Below are 24,431 nucleotides of genomic sequence, written 5' to 3' on the forward strand. Positions count from 1 at the left end.
GTGATTCCTGGGCCTTTCCTGGGGGCTGTGGGGATGGGGAAGGGCCTTTAGGGGGAGCCGAATGAGGGGCGGCTGAGGTCACTCGGTCTGTTCGGCCTGGAGGAGACTGAGGGGAGACCCCCCTGCAGCCACAGCTTGAGGGGAAGAGGAGGGGCGGGCACTGATCTCCTCTCTGTGTGACAGTGACAGGACCCCAAGGCAACGCCCTAAGTTGTGTTGGGGAAGTTTAGGTTGGATGTCAGGAAAAAATCCTTTCCCCAGAGGGAGGCCGGGCACTGGAACAGGCTCCTCAGGGAAGTGGTCACAGCAGCGGGCTCAGTAAGTGCTTAGACAGTGCTGTCAGGCACAGGGTGTGACTCCTGGGGATGTCTTGTGCAGGGCCAGGAGCGGGACTCGAGTGGGTCGCTTCCAGCTCGGGATCTGCTGTGATCTTAGGCAGGATATGAAACCTGACGCCTGCCCAGACTTGACCAGATCTCTCGTGTACGGCCCTGGGTCACGGGGAGGCGAGGACCCCGCAGTCACAGAGACAATTTCCTCTCTCTGCCGGGCTCAGGGCCCCTCAGGCCGGGCGGGTTCCCGGCTGATCCCGGATCGGCCCGTCCCGGGGGCTCCCGGGCGCGCGCGGGCCCCGCAGCGCCCCCGCCCGGCCTTGGCGCGCGCTGCCCGCTCCCCGCCGTCCCCGCCGCGCGAGGGGGAAGTCTCGCGAGCGCGGGCGCGCGGCGCGGCTCGCGCGCTGGTTGGCGGCTCCCGCCGGGACGGGCCGGGCCGGGCCTCGCTCCCTCCGCCGGCCGCGCTCCGGGAACCGCAGGCCGCCGCCGCCTCGTCCTCCCGCTCCGCCGGGATCCCGGCTGCCGCCCGCCCCTGCCCGCAGCGCGCACACCGCCGCACGCCGGCCCCAGCCTCGGCGGAGCGCCGTTTCCTCCCGGCGGGGATCATGTCCGCCGGGCAGCCGCCGCCGCCGCCGCAGCCGGACGAGCCGCCCGCGCCGCCGCTGCCGCCGGGCGCCAACAGCGGCGAGGCCGCGGGGACGGGGCCGCCGTGCGCCGCCGGGCTGGCCGGGGGCGACATCAAGATGGAGGTGAGTGGGCTCGGCCCGGCGGGGCTCCCCCGGCGGCAGGTGGGACACCCCGGGCCGCGTGGGGCGCGGAGACAATGGAGGAGCGGCCGCGGGGCCGCACCTGGCACAGCCGGGCCGCGCTCCTGCCTCCTCTGCCGCCCTCCCTTCTGCTCTCCCTGCCTCCCGCGGGAGCGCGGCCCGCCCAGAGGGGTGGGGTGTCGGGGGGTCCCGTCTCTCCGTGTCCCCTGACCGGCGCGCAGGGGGCCCGGGAGTCGCGCTCTTCCTGCCGCCGGGACACGGGGAAGGCGGCGCTGCGGCCGCGTCACGCCGCTGGTTTGTTTTCCAAACGGGGCGGCGGGAGCCCCCCGCGCACCCGCGGGCTTTCCCTCCGCTCCCGCCTCCCCGAGACCCTGCCCGGCCTGTGCGCTGCCTGCTCCGGCGGCGAGCCGGCCCGGCCTCTGAAAAACACCAGCGATGTTTGTCTGCTGAAGTGTTTCAAAACTTTTTTCTTTTTTTCTTCTTTTTCTTTTGAGGGGGACGGAAGACGGTGTGAGGGCCGTTGGAGGGGTTGTTTTGGCAACAGGTGCATATATTCTAGAAATTTCAAGGGGTTGGAAGTGATTGCCTGGAGATGCTAATTCTATCGCAGCGTTGTTTCTTTAATGATAGCAGGAAACTGGTCGGTCCTGCTTTTAGCCCTGGGTGTTTTGTACTCTGAGTCACGCTGGGCTGTCCAACCTACTTGATCTAAATAAATTTGCAAATGCCGTGTTTTTCGGATGAACAAGTAGCCGAAGCACTGTGGGAAATAAGTCTTGCTCGAACCTGTAGAAATAGGGCAATTCCGGGCTGGAGTTCAGCGTGTGCAGGCTGAGGAACGCGTGCTCTCCGGGCGCCCGTGTGCGAGGGCTCTCCGTGCTGCCAAGTCCCTTCCTTTTTTACCTTGGGAAGGGATTTCCTGGCATACGGTGAAGTTGGAGTTGGAATGCCTCGGAGTCGTGAGCATCCGAAAGACTGCTTTCTCTGGTCTCCAGCTAAATTGCAGGGTTTTGTCATCTGTGCAGCAGATGATGGGCTCGGATGGCCGTGCTGCTCCGCTGCTGGGCTTTCCAGGTTTGGCATTTCGGGAGAAAGAGAATTGCGAACAGAAGTTCCAACGGCCCTCGGCTTGTGCTGGCTCAGTGAGGGATGAGTAAGAGGATTTGGTTATGACTTCAGAAGAGCTTTAGCCATCGCTTCTTATGCTCAATTCTTTATATTTTGACTGGTGAATTAAACATTTGTGTTAGGATTTTTCTGTTTCCACATGTCTCACCTGCCAGAGGCTTGTGGGGAAATACCCAGTGACAAACATCCTGTTTCTTGCCAGCCTTTGTTTCATTTGTTTCTTTTCCTGTTCCTTTGTTCTGTATTGACCAGTAAAGATTGAATTTAGCTCCATTCTTACTTGGCTCGGTTAAACAGATGGTTAATAAACACTTGAAAGCATCTAATTTGGTTCATTTTCTCACCCTTTCAAGAGTTATTTGTATAGTTATTATCAACATATTTTTATGTTACCTTAGCATTGTTTATCTGGGAAGGATCATCTCACTGCTTTTAGTTTTAACAACAGGAGATGAAAATGTGTATGAGAGATGATGTGGAAAGAGTTAACCAGAAGAGACAAGGATAAAAGAGCCCTGATCCCAGAGAGTAATTGAAGGCAGTATGTTAAGGATTTGGCAGGAGGGGAATGAGGGAGCACTGCCCTCTCCCAGCCAGCTGTTTTTTCTGTTGTTAATAGTACCATGGGTGATAAACATAATTTGATTTAGTAAACTGCACAAAAGAAAAATACAGTTTCCTAAATTCCTCCTCAGCTTTCAGGACAAGACTGCAGTCTGGATTCTTGTTTAGATTTGTTCCTTTGATACAGAGTGATGAGGGGTTTGGATAATCTGGCAAAAACCTTGAAATTACCCTCACTTCAGGCCTGGAGCTGGTGCTTTCACAGCCCCAGAGGCAGCTCCAGGAGGGACTGGCTCAGCACCTAGAAGTGGCATGCTGATCTCCTGGAGCACAACTGTCTCCCTCATTCATGTTGATGTGATGCTTTAATGATGGAGCTAAATCGGATTACAGAGACCCAGCTCTATCCCTCATCCCGTGGCAAGGATCTTTGATCCATCTCCAGGTGATTGTATAGGAAACAGTAGAGAGCTGACTACTCTCTCTGTCCACATCAGGTGCCACAGCCAGCTTTTGCTGCTTTGATACAATGTGAAACAAGCATGTTCTCCTTTACATGGGTATCTTCCCCTTTTCAGAAATAATTCTTTTTAAATCTTTTTCATCTCAGGAGTCTTTTGATGATGCAACTCTGGCAAAACAAAAAGAAATCCAGGAAACAGATCCTACATATGAGGAGAAAATGGTATGTAATATTTGGGACTGTGTACAGCTATTCATTACTTATGCACTTACTTAAAATAGATTTGAGTTTTCTATTTGCTTGTTTGAACTATCTTAACTGGATTTATAAAGATTTGTGTAGGTATTAAAAAATATTTAAGTAACTTGAAACAAAAAGTATCCAGAAGAATGCTCCTTGGACCATTCTCCTTTCAAACATTTTAAAGTTACCTGTAGAGCATCCATCCTGTAGGCAAGGGGGATTACAAAGAGTTGAGCATTCAGCTTCTCAGTCAGAAATAAAAAGATTCTCTAGGAATCTCTTTGTGAAGCTTTAATTGGAGTCTTCAGGTTTTTGAAGGTGGGGTGATGATTCTGTGCTTCACAGGTTACAAAGGAGAAAATTTGCTGTTTTCTTTATTTTTTATTTTTTCATAGTTTTTATAATGTAAGAAATGGAGTCACCCATTCCTCGTCATCTCGTTGCAGTTTCTTTCTCAGTTGCTCCCTGTTTGCCTTTGTTCCTCTTTGTAATTTCAGTGTCTATGATTCCATGTGGAATTTCTTCATAGGAAAGTGAAACTGATTCTTGTAATTTGCTGTTTCCTGTGTTATTTCTTCTTGCCACTGAAAATAACCCCATCATCTTCTGCATATTTCCTTGTGCTACTTTCTGGCACACTGAAGGAACTGAACTTGGAATTGTCTCCTTTAGCCTCTAGACAGACACAATAACAAGGGCAGTTGTGTTTTAGAGATGCACTGGAAAAGAAAATAGCAAGAGTGTCTCTGGTATAAGGATAGCTCAGGGTTGCAGAGTACAGGCTGTTCTTTTCTGTGTTCTGTCTAAAAGACACAGATAATGTTTGTTAGTCCCTTAAAAGAACATCCTCAAGTGCAGTGAAAGCAAGTGTGGGGATGTGTGTGCAGGGCAAAAACTTGCAGAGGATTCCTCACTAAAATTTTAGAATGAGGAACCTTCTGCAAGGCAGTCTGCATCTCTTTTACTTCTCTTTTGTACAGCCAGTAAAAAAAGAACTTAAAATAAGGGTCAGCAGTTTGGACAGTAGTGAGATCTTACCTAGTTTAAACCTCAGAAACTCTTACAAAGTAAACAAACAAAACCAAAGAGAAATAGACAGGAAAACTTAAATTTCATGGATGTGGATTGTGGCTGTGTCAGTCAAGCTTAAAATACCCTTAGAATGAGTCTGAGTCTTCTTTGGCACATCGACATCTCTTCTGTGGTATCTCTGTTCTCTACCACTCTTCCTGTCTCTTCCATAGTGCAGGATCTACTCACTCCAAGGACTAAAACACTCACAGAGCTGCCATTGCTCTTGCAGAAGCCTGGAACATGTTCCTTTTTACTAAGAAAACTGACTTCCTGTAGCTGTGCTGCAAGTTGCTAAATACCAGGTTATGCTGTGGCAGCTGGCAGAATGTCAGACTGGTTACTGTTTGCCTTGGAGCTGTTTTTAGCTTGTTTGTCTGTTCAAAGTTTTGGTGTGGCCTTGGCAAGGTGTGCTGGTTCCAAATGGAACCTGTCTCAAAGAAGCTGAACCTTTCAGATACTAGTATTGTCTGCTGTAATCTTTCTTGCGCAGTAGAAATAGCAACTCCTATCAAAGGGGGCAGCTTGATGAGTTAGGCTGAGCATATCTAAGGTCTCTGCTGCTGAAACAGATGTTCTGAGTTCTGGCTTTGAGCTGCTCTGCCCTCACTGCCCCCTTTGGTGCCAGCTCTGTTGCTTATCTGACAGCCCAGCTGGGTGCTGTATCTCTCTGAGCAGGCAGGTCACCAGTGCAATAGGGAGCAGTTGTTGCCAGTTTGGTGAAAGATGAATTAGCACAATGAAGAATCCTGTGTGTGATGGGTGGGGGGAAATTTCTAGGAGTGGGAATATCCCTTTTGATAGGTGAAAGTTGTTAAGGGGACTCTGGCCTTATCTAGTGAGACTTGTGCAATCTTAGTGCCAAAGTCAGATTTGAGTCTTGGCACAGGTCTGTCTTGCAGCTTTGATCACGCTGCTTAGCAGAGATGAGCCTTGGCCCCAAAAAAGAGTATTGAATCTGTCAGCAGCAGGTATATTGATGTTATTCATCTTTTCTTTGGTGTTGTAGTGATGTATATAAAGTAATGCAAATCTATATTTAAAAAGTATTTGTTTGCTTTTTCTTTTGAATGAATACATACTGGAATGTCTCACACTTGTTCCATTTAATTTTCTCTTGTCACCAGCAAACAGACAGAGCAAACAGATTTGAGTATCTGTTGAAGCAGACTGAGCTCTTTGCTCATTTCATTCAGCCTGCTGCTCAGAAAACTCCAACTTCACCTTTAAAAATGAAACCGGGACGTCCACGAATAAAGAAGGATGAGAAACAGAATTTACTGTCAGCTGGCGAGTGAGTGATGACACATAGGGCAACTTGTACTGTAAAGATTTTATTGTGCTTTAAATGTGGAAGTTGAACTTTGTAAGCTTTTGTCCTGTGGCAGTGTGTGTGCCTTTTTTTTCAACTGCCCACCTGTAAGTTGAGGATTAAGAATTCAAGGAGTTACAAGAGATTCGTGTTGATGCTAAAGCTTTCCAGCATGAAGAAAAGCAGGGGCAGAAAAGTAAGACAGTCATGGCTCTAAATTCTAAGAGCTCATGGAGAACATCACTATGCAACATCTTGCAGGCAGCTTGAAAATTACAAATCCAGAAATTTGGATTGGCTTCATTGCAGCTTGTCTGGCTGCAGTGTTTGGCAGATGCAGCCAGAACTTAAATGCAGTGTGGTTCCCTGTCTTGTAGTTTAAGGCCAGGACTGATGCACACAGTAATGTCTTTCCAGTCACTCTGGGCTGATACTTGAGCCTGCTGAACATGAATTCTAGTGAAGAATCTCGCTAGAAATTTCTTTGGGTGTTGGCATTCTCTATTGCAATATATATAATAATGTACATTAGATTTTATTTCACAGCAACTTGATGTCTTTTCAGTTTCTCCACAAACTTTTTACTTCCTTGGACTTTTCCAGCTATCGGCACCGTAGGACAGAGCAGGAAGAGGATGAGGAGCTGTTAACAGAAAGCTCCAAGACAACCAATGTCTGCACTCGATTTGAAGAATCTCCATCATGTAGGTTTCCTTCCTTTTTTTTTTATTTTTGCCTCTGTTCTTTTTCTTCAAAATGAACTTGATTTTGTATACACTCTAAGGGTAGTGAAGTAATTTGGTGGGACAGGAGAGGGAGGAAAAAAATTCAGCACCGATCTAATGGTACAAAATGTATTATTGAGGAACTGCTTATTTTTATTCATGCTAGAAAGATGGTCCAGTGAGTCTTGTCCCTTAGAAATCCAGTTGTATATTTCAGTTAATAGGAAAGAGTTTTTAAGTCTGTCGTCTTATCATTTTTGCATATGTAACCTATATTCTGATAAAATTTAAAGCACCTTTCAAACAGCTTCCAGTTCATTTAATGGAATTCAGTATTCTGCTGTTTAAATGTTTGACTGTGTTCTCATTTGGACAGTGGTGATAGATACGGAATTTGTGTGGAATTTTTTGCAGAAAACAAAGCTGTTGCAGCAGCTTGCAGAAACAAAATTAACATATTGCTGTCTCCACTCTGCATTGTCCTTGAATTTATTACATGAATTTATTACTTGGTTTTATTCTGTAGCTTTGGTAATCACTGTCAATTAGCAGCCAACAGGTGGTGAAATTATTTTCTAAGTTTTTGTATATCTTTTAGTCTATTCTTTGATGTCTTTTAGATGTGAAGTGGGGAAAGCTGCGTGATTACCAGATCCGAGGACTGAACTGGCTCATTTCTCTGTATGAAAATGGCATCAATGGCATCCTGGCTGATGAAATGGTATGCAAAGAACCCGTGTTTAAAATCACTTGAGAACACAATGCCATTTTAGTCCAGCAGTGTGTATATATATTTGAGTTTAAATAACACAAAATGAGTATAGAGTTTGCCAGTCTTATTTTTCTAGTGTGTTTAAAGTCACTAATTTTGAAAGTGTCAAAGGTATTTTAATTTAAATAAATAGTGCAGGCAGGTTTCAAAATTAGACAGATGGGAAGGGAATCTGTCAACCTTTAGGAGGATGAAGTCGGTGGAGGGGAGTTGTTCCCCAGAATGACATGTCCTCTGTTTTCTTTCCCTCTAAATTGCAGGTGTTTTGTCATGGTATTCTCCAGCTCCCCTTGTGAGGAGAGTGTCATATAGGAAGAGAGCATCAGATGTGGAAACACCACCTGTTGTTAGGGCCATGTGTAGATACCAGGATATGAGTGTCCTCCGTGGACTGATGTCCACAGAACAGCTACAGCAGTGGAAATTTTCTGGGAAAAATGCAAAGATAGATGTAGCTAGAGAGCTGTGGTAAAATTCCTCATACACCATGACTATGGGCATATCAGTTGGCACTGGCCGTAGCAGCTTTTGTTTGTTTTTTATTCTTTTCCCCTAAAAGATAAGGGATGAATGCAGAAAAAATTGTAGTAGTTTCAAAGACAGGTGTTTGTGTCCCCTTAATAATTTAAGATGTATCTCTTTATAAGGAGTATAAAAGAAGAAACAAAAATCTAAAATCTAATTAATTTCACTGTATTGCATTTCCAGTATCTTGTAATTTCTGTGTGATAAAACTTCAAGATAAGTTAGAGACAAATGAGTTTAAATTACTGTTCTGTAACACACTTCACCTTTAAATACATAAAGGATTTTCTTAAACATGCATGCTTATGAATAGAGGATTTTTTTTTTGTTAAGCAGAGCAGGGTTGTTTTAACAAAAACACCTCAGAAACTTTGAGTCCTTGGATTAGTGGTATTCCAAAATCCATTTTGTGTTAAAGAGATTAAATATTATTATTATTAAACATTTTTTCTTTATTCTTAAGTATTAATAATTTTGAAGTTATTAATGCATTTCACCCAGCCTATAAACACTTTTCCACATCTTGTACCCAGTGGTTTTTCGTTATTTTGAAAACAAAGACTCGAATTTTAGAAACAAAAATTACTTGTGCTGATGCTGTTTGGGGTTTTTAATTCCCATGCATTTGAATCATGTTTTTGAATTACTTAAAGTAGAGGAATGATGTGTTTTTTCAGTTCTTCCTCGGTTTTGTTTTAGTTAAAATTATATGTTGCAGATACCGTGTTTTACCAGACGTTCAGTATTTGTTTTCTTCTTCGACATATGCAGGTTTTTACACTTGTTTGGCTCTCTCCTCACAGGAACTGATGTAATTTCTAGCCCATGGAAGCCTCCTTTTAAAAATTACTTAAGAATGTATTTGCAACATATTTGCAATTATAAAGCTTTAATAATATAATACTGATAATATATAACATTATGGTGACCATGTTATTAACATTAATGCTTAATTAATTGAATAAATTAAAAAATCCTAAAGGTTCTGAATTTATTCACTTTATTTCAAATTTGAGAGAACACCTAACTCTAATTTGTAAAGTTTGATTTCTGCATAACCTGAGTACACCGTAGCCTGTGAAATAAAGTTTTAGGAAATAATGTTTCTTTGTATTTTTAACAAGTTGTCTTACTTGAAAGGTAAGGCAAAATTCTAACTTCATAATCCAAGGTTTCAAAATTATACTCTTGCTACTTGTTTTAATGAAATGTGGGAAGCCCTGCAAGCTTTTCCCAGCCAAGAGTTTGATGCCCTTTTTGTATCTCTCTCATTTATTCAGGCTGCTGTGCCTTCCAGTGCTGTACTCAGAGCTCACTCTTGGGTTTTCATAAAGGTGTTTTCTGAGAGGTGTTCTTTTCTCTAACACATTAATGTGTCTTACAGGGTCTTGGGAAGACACTGCAAACAATTTCTCTTCTTGGCTATATGAAACACTACAGAAACATTCCTGGACCTCACATGGTGTTAGTTCCTAAGTCCACTCTGCAGAACTGGATGAATGAATTCAAGAGATGGGTACCAACACTTCGAGCGGTTTGTTTGATTGGTGACAAAGACCAGCGAGTAAGTCTGGATATGGTGGCTTTTTCTGGGTAGTCCTGTGTAAATCCAGCATGTGATTTTGTTCTCCTTTCCCTTTCCTTCCCTGGGAAGGATGTTACTTGAATTTGTAGTGGCTTAAGACCTACAATGCTGCCTGCCTGGGGTATAACCAGCTTAGAATTCATGTGTGTGTTGCCCAGCTATTGCTTCATCACTTTATGTTCAGAATTTCTTGTTCAAAGATTTGCGGTCTCCTTTCATGAAGGCAGGACACTGCCTTCATGAGATTTAAAATAGGAAAATTGTAACAGTGCTACCGTGTTCTTTTTGCTTTAAATTTGACAAATCCTCAGTAATTAGCTGTCATCTTGTTATCTAGGCTGCCTTTGTGAGAGATGTGTTGTTGCCTGGAGAATGGGATGTCTGTGTAACATCATATGAAATGCTTATTAAAGAGAAGTCAGTATTCAAAAAGTTCAACTGGAGATACCTTGTTATAGATGAGGCCCACAGGATTAAAAATGAAAAATCAAAGGTAATTTATTTTACACTGAAAAAGAGATTTGTGTGGGTGGTGTGGGGACTGGTAATGTTTTATATTTGCTCATGTCTCAATGTCCTTCAGTTATCAGAAATTGTGAGGGAATTCAAGACTACCAACCGGCTGCTATTAACTGGAACTCCACTTCAGAACAATTTACATGAACTCTGGGCACTTCTCAACTTCCTTTTGCCAGATGTCTTTAACTCAGCTGAAGTAAGTCTTCATTTCTGCTAATCAAATTAATTTTCTTGTTTGCCAGATATGAAAATAGACCTGGATATGATCGTTAAGGGTGTCAGTTACTGATAAGTGATAGGTTGAGTTAAAAATGTTTGTGTTATAGAGCTTTTCATAAAACAGGCCAAATAGGGTAATTTGTTCTTTTACTTCCTGGTTATATAAGAGTTGTATTTATTCACCATTGTGATGCTGTGGCACCTTGAAAGGAAGCCTCTTATGAACTGATGATTTTGTTGATACAGGATTTTGATTCGTGGTTTGATACCAACAACTGTCTAGGGGATCAAAAACTGGTGGAGCGCCTTCATATGGTGAGTCCTTCTGCCTTTTGTACAAGTGTTACATTTACCTAAAGTGTAGGTTGATTTGTTTAAATCCTAAACAATTATTCTAATGCTTCTTATGATAGACTATTAAGAAAAGAGAGATTATTCCACAATTTTCCAAACAAAATTAAGTCAAAGGACACAGAACCATATGAAAGATGGTTTTGACCTAATCTTTGAGTCTTTGAGAAAACCACATGTATATCCCATGTATAGCAAATAATCTCTTCATACAGATTGCTTTTTCAGATTGTCTGATAATAGGTCTGGATTCTGTGATAGAGAAATCTGCTCTGTGTTTTGTCCATTGACCTGATGAGTGTTTCAATTTCCAAAATGTATTTAATAATAAATCTCTTTCAGGTGCTACGACCATTCCTTCTCCGTCGCATCAAGGCTGATGTGGAGAAGAGCTTGCCTCCAAAGAAGGAAGTTAAAATTTATGTGGGCCTCAGCAAAATGCAGCGAGAATGGTAATTAATGCATGTGCTTGACTGGACTGTGCTTAAGGCTCGGAAGGAATGTGCTGTCTGTGACTTGAAGGTTGTGTGGAACTTGATTTATTCTCTCTGGTGTACTCCTAGTTTATAGCTATTTCTTTGTGACACTGCTATGACAGAACCATGCATGTCAGGGAGATTTACATGATTAAATGAAAGTTAGGGTGAGCTTTTGACAATATTTGTTGTTTAAAGAGGGACCAACTTCATTTTAGATTGAACAGAAGTTTTTTTCCTATCTTTGCTGTAGGTATACCCGAATCCTGATGAAGGATATAGATATCCTGAACTCAGCTGGGAAGCTGGACAAGATGAGACTGTTGAACATCCTGATGCAGCTGCGGAAATGCTGCAATCACCCTTACCTCTTTGATGGAGCAGAGCCTGGTCCACCTTACACAACAGACATGCATTTGGTCACCAACAGTGGCAAAATGGTAGTTCTGGACAAATTATTACCTAAGTTGAAAGAACAAGGTATGCATCTCATTTCTGGGGTTTTGAGAGTTTTTTGTTTCAGTGATATTTCTGTGTATTCTGAACAAAAACTAGCAAGACTTCAGCCAGGATTATTGTTGATTTCTAGTATGATACCAGCTTGGATCAATGGTCCATTATGGGTTTTTGTGCTGAAGTGTTTTGATTTCTTTTTTTTTTTCTTTTTTTCATCCTAGCAAAGTTGAGACCACAGAAACATCAGGGCTTTAGGTTTTCCTTCTTTGTCTTATTAGCTATTTGAAGTATAATTGTGTAGTATTTTAGTCACACCTTTGATTTGCCATGAAGGACTATTTCAGATTCAGAGTCCTCATGCAGGGCTAAAGTCAAATCCTTTGTGAAATGTTGGTTTTTCTTGCTGGATGCGATTTTGAGCGGCACCTGAAGTTTTTCAGTGTATTCTATAAAAGCTCAGATATGGGGGAACTCCTGAGTTGTTTTAAAGTTATTTGATAGTAGGGACAAAGCTTTAAAACAGATTACTGGAAAACTCGCCACAGAGTTTCTGCCACACTGGAATAAATTTTTAACTCATTGTTTTTTGAGTATGCTTACTGTAGTAACTTTGCTAAAGGAGTTGGAGATAAGTTTGTGAGTAGGGACACTTTGCAGAAAAACAAAAACACATCCAAACCTCAGCCTTCTGTAGTATAAAAGTAACCTGTACTTTATATCTAGGTATCATCCAAGCAGCTGTGGCCATTTAACTCAATTCATTGGTTACTGTGCTTTTTTTGATCTTGGCTTCTTCCTGTTATCAGTTTTATTAATAAGGTATTATAATTAATTCTGACCTGGTCTCAAATCAACTTATCATCTTCAAGAGGGAGCAGTATTATGGACAAGAGAGTTCAGTATTAATGCTTGAGTCCAAAGGACAAAAGGAAGTAGATACTTTATTATATCTTGTGTTTTACTTAAATTTCTCCAGTAGACTGAAATGTTTGAGTGTGTATGCATAAAGTACAGAACATTTACATTGGTTGGTTTGGTTTTTTTTTTCAAGTTGTTCTTGGCAGGTAAGTAAACTGACAAGTCTTTAAAAAGAATTCATTTCTAGAGATCTTAAATCCAAAACAAAGAAGTACTTCAAAATTTTATTCCTTATACTTAATGATGTTTTTATATTTGTGTTACCCTGCTGTGTCTGGGAACTTTTTGTTAAGGAGAACAACACAAAAGAAAGGGAAAAGACAGCCATTAATTAGACAGTGACAAATCAGAGTAAGACAAATGTGTCCCATGGCATGGGCGTGCTGTGACAGCAGCAGCTGCAGCCCTGCATTGTAGTTTGGGGTCTGAAATTTGAACTACTTTTCTTCTTAATATATGGAATTGCCCTCCTTCCTTTTCTGGTAGTGCAGACTTGAAGAGTTTGTTAAATTTTATGGTGAAAGCATAAGAAACCTTTTTACCCAAACAGGCTCAAGGGTTCTGATCTTCAGTCAGATGACAAGAGTCCTGGATATCTTGGAAGATTATTGTATGTGGAGGAATTATGAATACTGCAGACTGGATGGACAAACTCCTCACAATGAACGACAGGTATTTACAATTTTCAGGATTGTATTTATGTGAAAATACTTCTTGTAAAACATTTCATTTAACTGATATGTTCTTTTCATTTATTTAGGCTTCCATTAATGCCTTCAATGATCCTGACAGCTCAAAATTTGTGTTCATGTTGAGTACACGAGCAGGAGGTCTTGGAATCAATCTGGCTACTGCTGATGTTGTAATTCTCTATGATTCAGACTGGAATCCACAAGTAGACCTCCAGGCTATGGTAAGATTCCAGATGGAAATTTTGTTTTTCTTTTCTTTTTCTCACAGAACTTTGCTAGAAATGGGTACTTCAGCAATAAATTGGTATTTTCCCATTTTGGCACAGGAGTAGGATTTGTAAGACCAATTTTCAGTTCAAGTGCAGCTTCCACTGTCACACTTCACTGTCCTTAGTTACATTTGGGTTATACAGTATTTTATGCAGTGGGAAATGCTGGGTGTATGTTACATCTCTTAGTATTATTTAATGAAAATAGCCTACTTCATTGAGTAAAAATGAAATAAATCTAGGTTGTTAACCCCAAATCTATAAAGCTTTACTGTTGTGGGGAGTGGAGGTGAATGTGTTTGCACTGTTTTTCCTGAAATCTTGAAAAGGAGATAAAGAAAAGTTGAATTAAACTTTTCAAAAACTGCTTTGATGGTGATGGTAATGGAAGGATCTCATTTGAGCAACTATCTTTAGGGAATTTTTGGAGTAGGTTTGCATGCATCTCCATCCTGGATGCATGTCAAGGACATTAGTAACCACCTAAGAAAGCAAAGTGGTTTTGGTTTTGGTTTTTTTTTTTTTTTTACAAATGAGGCCTTTCAGTGGCAAGTCTTGGAAAGCTCTTTAATTATTTCAGTTAATCTGTAGGGTCTCAAGTAGTTCTAGCAAAAATTACTTAAGGTGAGTGATGGAACTGGTGTCAAGAAGCTCAAGTGAGGCAGTACCAGCTACCACTACAGGTGTATGTTGAGAATACTGATTCTCACAGTGGTTCATGTTTGGCTAGTCAGGAGAGACAGGGTGTTGTATTTTTCTTGAACTATTCATGGCACCACCAAAGGCTTTTGAGAAAGGCAACTTTGGGTCAGCACAGAGATGATTTCTTCATGCTTTGATTTTACAGCAGGTTGCTTAAGGTCAGAAGCATCCAAGTCTTCTCCTCTGTGTGATTTAACAAAAAACCCCAAAACCTGCTGGTTTTTAGCTATGACACATAGAGACAGACTCATTTGCAATGTTATTGAAAAAACCCCAAAGCTTGCAGTGTAGATAAAAATGTAATATCTTGGTTAGCCATGCATAGCTGTAAACATTTAAGTAACCTATGCTGTTCTGTTTTGTAAATTCATGTGCTGGAAATAATGAAGCTCTTAAGCCTAATTATGTAGTCCTGGTGGAAGGCAAGTGCTGAATTTTCTGTTGCTGTTTTGGGCAGGATCGAGCACACAGAATTGGGCAGACCAAAACCGTGCGAGTGTTCAGGTTTATTACAGACAACACTGTGGAGGAGAGGATAGTGGAGCGTGCGGAAATGAAACTGCGCCTGGATTCCATAGTCATCCAGCAAGGCAAGTAGATGAAGGTGCTTCGTATCTAGGATGCAATTTCCTTCTTCTCCCATTGTCAACCACGGTGGAATCAGCCAGTCAGAACCAATGGGAATGTTGCTTTTTCCTCAGCTGAGCTCTGGAGAAGAAGTTGCAAAGGCCTCATCCACTTGAAAATTTATTTTACTGTAGGAATAGGCATTTCCTCACTAACTTTTTGCTTACCTCCCTAGTGATACCTGTATAAAAGTAGATATAGTCAGATTTGTGTTTTTAAAGCACTCAGCTTCTCCTTTAAGCTGGGGAAATTTATGCCTTTCCTTTTTCTAATAAAGTAAGGTAACCCTGGTTGACTTGCTTGGAATCAGTAATATATAACTTGTATGTGGAAATATAAGGGGGAGAAAAATCCTGTATTGCTTCTTCCATTACATAAACTCTTTAGTGAGTTGCTATCCTCAGGCATTTTTATCTTTAGGGAGATTGGTGGATCAAAATCTGAATAAACTTGGAAAGGATGAAATGCTGCAAATGATCAGACATGGAGCGACACACGTGTTTGCCTCAAAGGACAGTGAGATTACAGATGAAGATATTGATCACATTTTGGAAAGGGGGGCAAAGAAGGTGAGAAGGTTTGAAAAGGGGAAGCCCACGTGTAGATTTAAATGTGATGGCAAGATAGTGAGTCTCTGGATGATAACTTGGTTCCAAGCTGGAGAGAAAAGGGGTTCTGCTGTGGAGGGTTTTCGTGTTGCTCAATCATGTTTGTTTTTTCTGATGTTGTCAATAAGATGTTTTATAGTCAAGTACCTTCTAGAATGGCTCCTCTTCTTTCTGGCAATGGGATGTTTTAAAATGAAGTACCTTTCAGAGTGGCTCCTTTCTGGGAATGAGGTGTTTAATAATGACGTGCCTTCCAAAATGGCTCCCGTTCTATCTGGGAATGAGATGTTAAATAATGAAGTACCATCCAAATGGCTACTGTTCTTTTCTGTGTCCCCCGTCCAAGACTGCGGAAATGAACGAAAAACTTTCAAAGATGGGTGAAAGCTCCCTTAGGAATTTTACTATGGATACTGAATCTAGCGTGTATAATTTTGAAGGGGAAGACTACAGAGAAAAACAGAAGGTAATGTTTTAAGTTTCTTTTGAAGGAATGCACTAAATTGCATGTTTTAATCATACTTATTTTAAGATGTATTGGGTAAAATGCAGTGTCATCTATGGTAATAGTTTAAATAAAAACACTACTAACACTTATAATGAAGTAGATGTAGATCTAATTTTATATAAAACTTGTAGCTGGTCTGATGATCTTACAAGACTTAATTTTTGTCTTTGGGGTCCGTGGGTTTTGTCTTTTATAGTTGGCATTTACAGAGTGGATTGAACCTCCTAAAAGAGAAAGAAAAGCCAATTATGCTGTGGATGCTTACTTCAGAGAGGCTCTTCGAGTCAGTGAACCAAAAGCACCCAAGGTGACTTGACTAATCAAAAGAAAGGAATTGTTTAAATATGCATGGTAAATGGCTAAAACTGTAAGCAACAAATAGGTCTTCAGACAAAAACTGCTCTGCTCACTTTCATAAAGTGGAGAGGTTATTTAAATTTAGAAAAACAATCCAAAGGGCTTGAAACAAACTTCTGTGAGAAAAAAGTAAGAACAGTATGAAACTTGTAAGATGTTAGGAGGATAAGATCAAGTTCTTTCTGGTTCTTATTTAGGCAGTTGTAAATCTTCCTGTAGAAGACTGATGATTTAAACACATATGACTTTCCCCAGCCACCTCCTCCCAAAAGATCTCTTTTCCCCTTCTCTCAATGGTCTTTTACTTCTAGAATTCTTTGTGGTGGTTGGTGTCTCTTGTATGGTGTGACTTTTTTTTTTTTTTTTTTTTTTTTTTTTTTTTTTTTTTTTTTTTTTTTTTTCTCCCAGTTAAGACAGTGCATTTTTGTAACAGTAAAGTTTTTTGTTTGCTCTTAAACTTGAGTCAGTTCTTACAAGGAAGCAGATTCGGTATGGGAAAGGGAACCAAATGCAAACTTTGTGTTTCAGGCTCCACGGCCTCCAAAACAGCCAAATGTACAGGACTTCCAGTTCTTTCCTCCTCGCCTGTTTGAACTGTTGGAAAAAGAAATTCTCTACTACAGGAAAACAATTGGTTACAAGGTAAGTGAAGAATTTCCTTCACCAGAGGGATGGAGTACCTCTCTAAAGAGGAAAGGCTGAGAGTTGGGATTGTTCAGTCGAAGAAAAGGCTTTGGGACAACCTGATTGCAGCCTTTCATACCTGGAGGGGGCTTAGAGGAAAGCTGGAGAGGGACTTTTTACAAGGGAATAGCTTTAAACTGACAGAGGGCATGTTTAGTTGGATATTGGAAAGGAATTCTTCACTTTGAGCGTGGTGAGGCACTGGCATCATTTGCCCAGAGAAGCTGTCAGTGTTCCATCCTTGGAAGTGTTCAAGACAAGTGTTCCACTTGTCTAAGTGGAAGCTGTCCCTGCTCATGGCAGGAGGTTGGAAAAGATCTTTAAGGTCCAGTCCCTTCTGTGTGATTCTCTGAATTCCCACAATGGAAGAGTTTAATATAACAGCAGGAGAATATGTACTTTTCCAGCCTTTCATAATAATTTAAATGGAATAAAATCATGTTCAGCTGAAGAAATTACTAGGTTATATTAACAGAAGGGTGACAATTAGCAATTATCTGTGAAAAGGTCATTCAGTTTTACAAAGTGCAAAACCTTTCAGGTACCTCGTAATCCTGATCTCCCAAATGCAGCCCAAGCACAAAAGGAAGAGCAGCTTAAGATTGATGAGGCTGAACCTCTTAATGATGAAGAACTAGAAGAAAAAGAGAAACTTCTAACCCAGGTATTGTTGGGTCTTCAGTGAGACTGAAATCAGCTGAAGCTTGTTTTGTGTTTCACGGCGTTATGGGAACATTTCTTGGTCACTGATTGGCATGTGCCATAGTTAACACATCTGCAAATTTTAGTTCTGACTGAAAAGAGTTTCTAGCATTAGGTTTGTCATAGGCCTATGTCATAGGATATCTTTGAGGAATATGCACCAACTTAGTGCACTTGGATTCTCCTGAATCCTAGTGTGGCATTGACTGTACATGGTGATGTCTTTCCTTGGGATCTTGCAGATAGGCTGCAAAGCTGCATGTGCTGCATTCCACATTATTTAATGCACATCTTCTGTCTCAGTTTCACACCCACATGGAAGTGAGTCTTGGAGTCTGAACAGTCAGTTTTCCTAAACTACATCTGGTAGTGGATAGAGCCCCTCTCTAAAAGAGGGTGTGAGCTGAATAGGTAGATAATTAGGAAGTGTGTATATCAAAATAATTTAAAACAGGTGAATGCCTGATATGCCTATTTGGATATTGTGTTTACACGTTGTATTTTGGCAGGGGATCGGAATTACAGGACAGGATTTCTTGCTTGCGTAGTAATGAGCTGGAACAGCTCACTGTGGAGACACCAGAATCACAGAGGTCAGGAATCAGTATAGTCCAGTAAGCTGTGGCTAAATCACAACATGGCTGGCAGAACTTGCAACCTCCCACTACTTGTAAAAGTTACTGGTAATATGAAATGAACCTACTTTGGCTCATAACTTCAGCAGTGCTACTTCTGTCCCTGCTGGGTGTCATCATCACAAGATAGCTTTAGTCCCTCTGAGGGAGAGTGACCAGGTGCCATGGCTGAGGGTGTCTGTGAGGCACTTGGGGGACCTTTTTGACAAAACAAAAGCCATTATAGACACTCCTTGCTTCTCTTGAGATTTTTTTTTTCTTAAAAAGCGATCCCATGCAAAGACTATTAGGAAGAGGGAATAATTTATCAGCTGAAAACTTAACAGAAGTTACTAGGTAACTAAAGAACTAGTGCTAGTCATTATGCAGTATTTAAATGGAGAGACTACAGTGACTGCAGTATGAAAACAGTTCTTCTACTAAACTGAACTGCAGAGAAACTGTGGAATGATGGAAGTGTTACAGGCAATTTAAAGAAGCCTGTTGAATCAAATCTGGAGATGGACAAATCCTGAACCTCTGTGCAATGTTTCGTCTTGATTGCTGTACAGGGTTTCACTAACTGGAATAAGAGAGATTTCAACCAGTTCATCAAAGCCAATGAGAAGTGGGGCCGTGATGACATTGAAAATATAGCACGAGAAGTTGAAGGGAAAACCCCAGAGGAAGTAATTGAGTATTCAGGTAACTTAATTCTGTACTCACCTCCAAGAGTATCTAAGTCTGCTTGCCTCCTTTGAGCTGCCTGTGAGCATGGTAACATCTTACTGCTGAGAATTTCTTATACTGCTATTGAAGGTTTTCAGGGTAGAATTATACTGATGGATTTTGGATCTGCTGATGTGGCTTTTACCATCAGTAGCACCTGCGTAATTAAAGCTACTAAAATGCACCTGTAAACTGCTGCTGAGCCACTTCACTTTATCCTGAATCTAACTGGGTAGCACTGTCTTCAGTTCCTGTTAATTTTAGCAAAAGGAAATGCTGAGAACTACTGCTTAGCTGGAGAGATTTCCCTTTTCCTTGTATTCAGTAACCAGAAGTTAACCTTTACCTCCTCCTCAAGAGCTGAACACAGTAAATACATCCTGATTAAACATAGAGTGACCACTGGTTTTTGTAACCTGAGTCTCATGTCCCAGAACGTTCTTCCACTGTAGTGTAGCTACAAAGTCCTGGCACAAAATTTCTAAATTTCTAGGTTGAAAATGGGACAAATTCTTCTAAAAACCCCCTTATTTAAACGTCTAATTAATTGTCTTTTAGGCAATTGTCTTTGGGCACTCAGTTGCCTCTTGCTTCTCTTGATAAAAAACTATTCTGTTACATCAGTTTCCATTTGAAGAAGCTTTTTTTCCTGTGAGGAGACTGACACACAAAAATCTTACTGGCCTGTATTGCACCTCATTTAAACTGAAGATTCCTATACCTACCCTCTTGAAAATAGCATTTGTAATACTGAAGCACATGGTAGCTGGAAGAGAAGATCTGTTATTACATAGCAGTAACTTCTGGTAAAAGGAAGGAACAGCTAACGTCCTTTTGTAAGGTTAAGCCTCTGACTTCTACAATGCACGATAAGAAACTAACCAGTTGTTCTTTTCTTAGCTGTGTTCTGGGAAAGATGCAATGAACTCCAAGACATAGAGAAGATCATGGCTCAGATTGAAAGAGGAGAAGCCAGAATTCAGAGACGAATCAGCATAAAAAAGGCTCTTGATACAAAGGTGAGTTTGCTCAGTTTCTTGCTTTGTTTCCTGGTGCCTGTGAGGAGATACAGGACCCCTGTCTGGCCAGTGCTGCTGATGTATGAAGACATCTTGGGCATGACATTGGCCTCTTTGCACAACACTCAGCAATTTCTTCCTATGGCTTTTCCATCCCACAGAAGCGCTGCGGTGACAGCCTTAGCCATGGCCTACCCTGGTGTTTGTAACAGTCTGCTGTATTACAGCACAGTTCAGAGTGCTGTGTAACAAACTCCACATAGTGCAGGCTTTGGGGAGGAGCACAGTTCCTCCTGGACACATGTAACTGGAAATAAGAGAGAGAAAGAGGGATGGAGGGAAAGAGAGAGAGAAATGGGGATGGAAAGAAAGAGAGAGATGGAGGAGAGAGAAGTGGAGGGTGGGAGGAGGAGGTAGAGAGATGGAGAGAGAAACAGAGGGAGAGAGATGGAGAGAGGCAGAAACAGGTAGAGATAGTGGGAGACAAGAAGGAGTTAAGAGATGAGAGACACTTGTTTAGAGCACTTAAAAAGACAGACTTACCCAACAGAGGAGGCTTTTGTTCTTGTCTATGTTTCACCAAGCAACATGTGGTAGTGAAGAGATTTGTAGTTAATAAAGACATTTTATCAGAATTTTCTCCTCACTTCAGGTTTGCTGAGTTAGTTCTCTTCTAGGGAAGAAGTGTCAGACTCAATAAACCAGAATTCAGTTGAACCATGTGCTAACTCTCATGTACCTTTTTACTCTTACTCTTTTACCAGTTCCTGAGGATTTGAGTTAAAAAGGATTGTTGCCATTTGAATTCTGATCAGTCTTGCCTGTTTTCAAATGTAGTGAAAGTCTACCATTACTCAGAAGATTACAAAGCTGTCTAGTGTTGGAATCAGAATTTGCCAGTTTAGATAGCTTTGATAAATGCACTGTCCTGAACCTACGGTCCTTTTCTTGTGATGACTTAGCATGGGAGATCCTTCAAGATCTAGTTTTTGTCTTCATGTGATTTATTGCTTTCATACAAAAGACTTCCATGCTAATTCTGACCTATTTCTTAGCTTTATGTGGTGTTATTTGTTTTGTTCAGATTGGGAGATATAAAGCCCCTTTCCACCAGCTAAGAATATCCTATGGTACTAATAAAGGGAAGAATTACACTGAAGAGGAGGATCGCTTCCTAATCTGTATGCTTCACAAACTAGGATTTGATAAAGAAAATGTCTATGATGAATTAAGACAATGTATCCGAAACTCGCCGCAATTCAGATTTGACTGGTTTCTCAAGTCCAGAACTGCAATGGTATATATATATTGCTCTTTTTTTATTCATGCATGCCTATCACAATATTAAGTTATGTTATTTAAATTGCTGCTGAAATACTGAGGTAGGTGCATGGGAATAAGGCTTTACCTTTTTATAACTTTGCGACAACTGTACGAGTGTCAAATGTGTCTCCTCCTATGGCAAATGGGAGGAGAAGTTCAAAATTCTAAGGTACCTTTTCCAACTTGAGTTAAATACAAATGTGTTTTACAAAGCAAACATCTGCAATCAAATCCATTCCTGTGAAACCAGCCAGCCAGTAAGTATCATGAAACATTTCATTCTTTATTTCTCTGACAAGATCAACGACACACTTACCTACTCATCAGCATTTTTAATATTCTAAGAGGATTTTTACATTAAGTGTCTGCCTAAGGTACTGATTGAATATGTTGTGTAATGCAGGAGCTGCAAAGGAGGTGTAATACTTTAATCACTCTCATTGAAAGAGAAAACATGGAACTGGAAGAAAAGGAGAAGGCAGAAAAGAAGAAACGTGGACCAAAACCATCTTCGGTAAGATTTCAAAGGCATTTCTGTGAAAAAGCTCACTTGAAAACAGCATTTTTCCAATTGTTTAGGACAAGTGATATCTAAAGTTATTTGATACCAACAACTTAGAGTGCAATGTTAAAAGCTGCCTAAAGTTCATGTTGGTGTTCCAGCTAGTACAGTTGAGGATGTCAAATAAAGGAAGAACAGTTCTTAAAGTGTAGCTCACATGTTTTGGAGCAGATAAAGTTGTTATGTTTTGGATCACTGGGTTGGTACACTGTATGGATTTACATACCAGGCATGTATTTGGCATTTTGATTTACATAATCTGCTAAATCATCCACAGATCTATTTACAAATGAGTCTAGAGCTAGATTTGGGAAAACAGCACAAATGTTTGACAGCTCTCTTTGCTGACTAAATTCAAAGTATTTCTAATAGGCAGGCCTCTTTTGTAAATAAAATACCACCGTTACCCATTTTCTTACCTCCATTTGTTCAGGTTGTTAACTAGAGCTGTTGTAGCAAAAACTTAGGGGCACAACTTACTTGACAGATGTGCAGAAATCAGTCAGGTTAATAGTGATGGATTATTAAGTTCCTTAGACATGTTCACAGAACATTTAAATGGGTATTTAGAAGTACCTTTTCATAACAGGAAGCTTTATAATATCCATACTTGCTTTTAGACACTTCTTAGCACTGTGAAATCCTGCTCGTCCAGATTTGGGGAATGAAAACAGCAAAGACGTGCATATTTATCATATGCCACGTTTGCAATTCATCACATTTTTAAGCTGCCAGGGTATCAAATCTTCCCCACTTGCTTTGTTTTGAAGCACATTGCTCACTTACAACCTTTCTGTATGACAGTAACTTACTATCAAATCTTACCCTGCAGGCACAGAAGCGCAAAATGGACGGCACTCCTGATGGGCGCGGGAGAAAAAAGAAGCTAAAGCTGTGAATGCAGAATTTTTTTAATCTCTAAATTTAAGAAGTAGTTCTTTAATTTACGGGTCTTCATAAGATGTACTGTATAATGCTTAACTGTTTTAAAGGACATTGGGTTCATCTGTTTATTGAACTAGAACATAGTACTTAATTGTAGTTTCACTTTTTTAAATGCAACAGCTGTGCTGAATTTTTTTTACCATTAACACTTGAAGTAATAAATTGTCTTCATTTATTAAGAAGGCTTCTTGTGACCTTTTTTTTAATTAATTCCACTTCAATACATATTTATTTAATCATCCCCCTGTTTGTTTCTTCTTAGGGTGTTGTGAACATTATGATAAATAGAACTGTTTAGTGGTGTTTTCTTGGTACAAGCCACCACTCTTCCTGAAAATTTTGTGGCTCTGAATTTCCTGTACCAATATGTTCAGTTATTTGAAATTTGTGAAAAGGCTGGTTATTTTTGAATAATGATTGGAACACAACTGTTAACACTCCCTGCTTAAAATCTGAGCCAGGAAAAAGGTTGGTGAATCATGCTGAGGTCTGCGCTTCGTTAGAATGGCCTAAGCATGGCAGAATTGGGTCTGTTGGCAAACAACCACAAAGTCCAAACAGGAAACGTCAATTTGGGAAACAGCCCCTTCTCTCTCACACTCAGCTGTGGTAAATGCAGAGATGATTGTGACTGGAGTGGAAGGAACTGGTGCTGACTCCAGCTCTGCACAGCTGTAGTTAGCAACGCTCACTCTGTCCTGACCCAGTCAAACAGTGCAATGCTCGAGTGATCCTTACATTGTCCCTTCCTGGTGCTGTATCTGGCATCTGCTGACTGAGATGCCATCATCTAATGTAGCATAATTGTGGAATTTGCTAGGAAAACAAACCAAAATGGAGCAAATGTTTACAAGCTCTGCCCAGTTTTGGCCTGGTAAGAACATAAATCTAAAAGGCAGCAGTTCCGTGTAAAAAGAAACGATGAAAAGTCAGTTTTGCTGAGGAGTCTCAGATGCAGCACAGTTTTTACTGGCACAGGATGAGTTTGTGTTTGTGACTGATTTGCAAATACCTGCTGAGAACAGGCTCAGTAACCACACTTGGCTATTCAAAAAGTCCAACAACATGATAATGTGTAGCGGTGTTAACAGCCAGGCCCCAGCATGTCACGCCTTGAACTGTAGAAGAAATCAGTTTAACTGCTTAAACTTAGCATACCCTAAAGAAAAATGCTTTAATGCTGAATCCTTCCTTTAAAAGCATCCATTTTCACCAAAAAAAACCCCCAACCAAATACTATCAAAAAACCCCAAAAGAAACCATGAACACTTGTTTTAAACTAGGTGAAATAAAAACTTTTAGAGCAAACACAAGGGGAAGATTTATTAACTAGTTAAGCAGCATTTCCTTTGTAATGACTGTCACATGTCCTCATGCAGTAAGTGAAAGAAACTAAAACTTACTCTCCCAAATGGTGTCCTACAAGTTAGAAAAAATCTGTTTGTTTTCAGTAAGTAGGTAAAACAAGCAAAATGTTTTGCTTGTAGATGATTCATGTGTTTCCCAGTGTCATCTGGGAGGGAAAAAAAAAGCTGCCTTTTCATTAAGTATTTGCCTGTATTTTGATACTACTAATTGATTATTATTGTCAAGCAAACAAAAAGGTTATTACTGTACAATATAAGAAAGCAGTCATTATTATTGTTCTGAAGTGCTAGAATCTG

The 24,431-nt window shown here is 40.9% G+C and overlaps 1 protein-coding gene across 1 annotated transcript; it reads left to right on the forward strand.

Annotated features, from left to right (window-relative positions):
• The first annotated feature begins 922 nt into the window (after window positions 1-922).
• SMARCA5 (SNF2 related chromatin remodeling ATPase 5) lies at window positions 923-22,935 on the forward strand. The gene is made up of 24 exons (XM_083861004.1): window positions 923-1,081; window positions 3,402-3,476; window positions 5,696-5,862; window positions 6,484-6,584; window positions 7,226-7,326; window positions 9,287-9,466; window positions 9,825-9,980; window positions 10,071-10,202; window positions 10,472-10,540; window positions 10,919-11,028; window positions 11,306-11,532; window positions 12,977-13,098; window positions 13,187-13,339; window positions 14,547-14,683; window positions 15,141-15,285; window positions 15,671-15,790; window positions 16,029-16,139; window positions 16,718-16,831; window positions 17,415-17,537; window positions 18,762-18,894; window positions 19,819-19,937; window positions 21,022-21,234; window positions 21,664-21,774; window positions 22,655-22,935. The coding sequence occupies exons 1-24, from the start codon at window positions 938-940 to the stop codon at window positions 22,718-22,720; spliced, it is 3,129 nt and encodes a 1,042-aa protein (XP_083717130.1). The 5' UTR covers window positions 923-937; the 3' UTR covers window positions 22,721-22,935.
• Window positions 22,936-24,431: the final 1,496 nt, after the last annotated feature.

The sequence above is a fragment of the Zosterops lateralis genome (assembly GCF_965231275.1).
Source record: "Zosterops lateralis genome assembly, chromosome: 5".
Taxonomy (NCBI): Eukaryota; Metazoa; Chordata; class Aves; order Passeriformes; family Zosteropidae; genus Zosterops; species Zosterops lateralis.

What these genes read in the sequence shown, in the direction of transcription:
- SMARCA5 (XM_083861004.1), top strand. Translation starts at nt 938, where the DNA reads ATGTCCGCCGGGCAGCCGCCGCCGCCGCCGCAGCCGGACGAGCCGCCC. An exon ending in TGGAAAGGGGGGCAAAGAAG is followed by an intron (nt 15,286 to 15,670) that starts GTGAGAAGGTTT and finishes CCCCCGTCCAAG; the next exon opens with ACTGCGGAAATGAACGAAAA. An exon ending in TCAAGTCCAGAACTGCAATG is followed by an intron (nt 21,235 to 21,663) that starts GTATATATATAT and finishes TGTGTAATGCAG; the next exon opens with GAGCTGCAAAGGAGGTGTAA.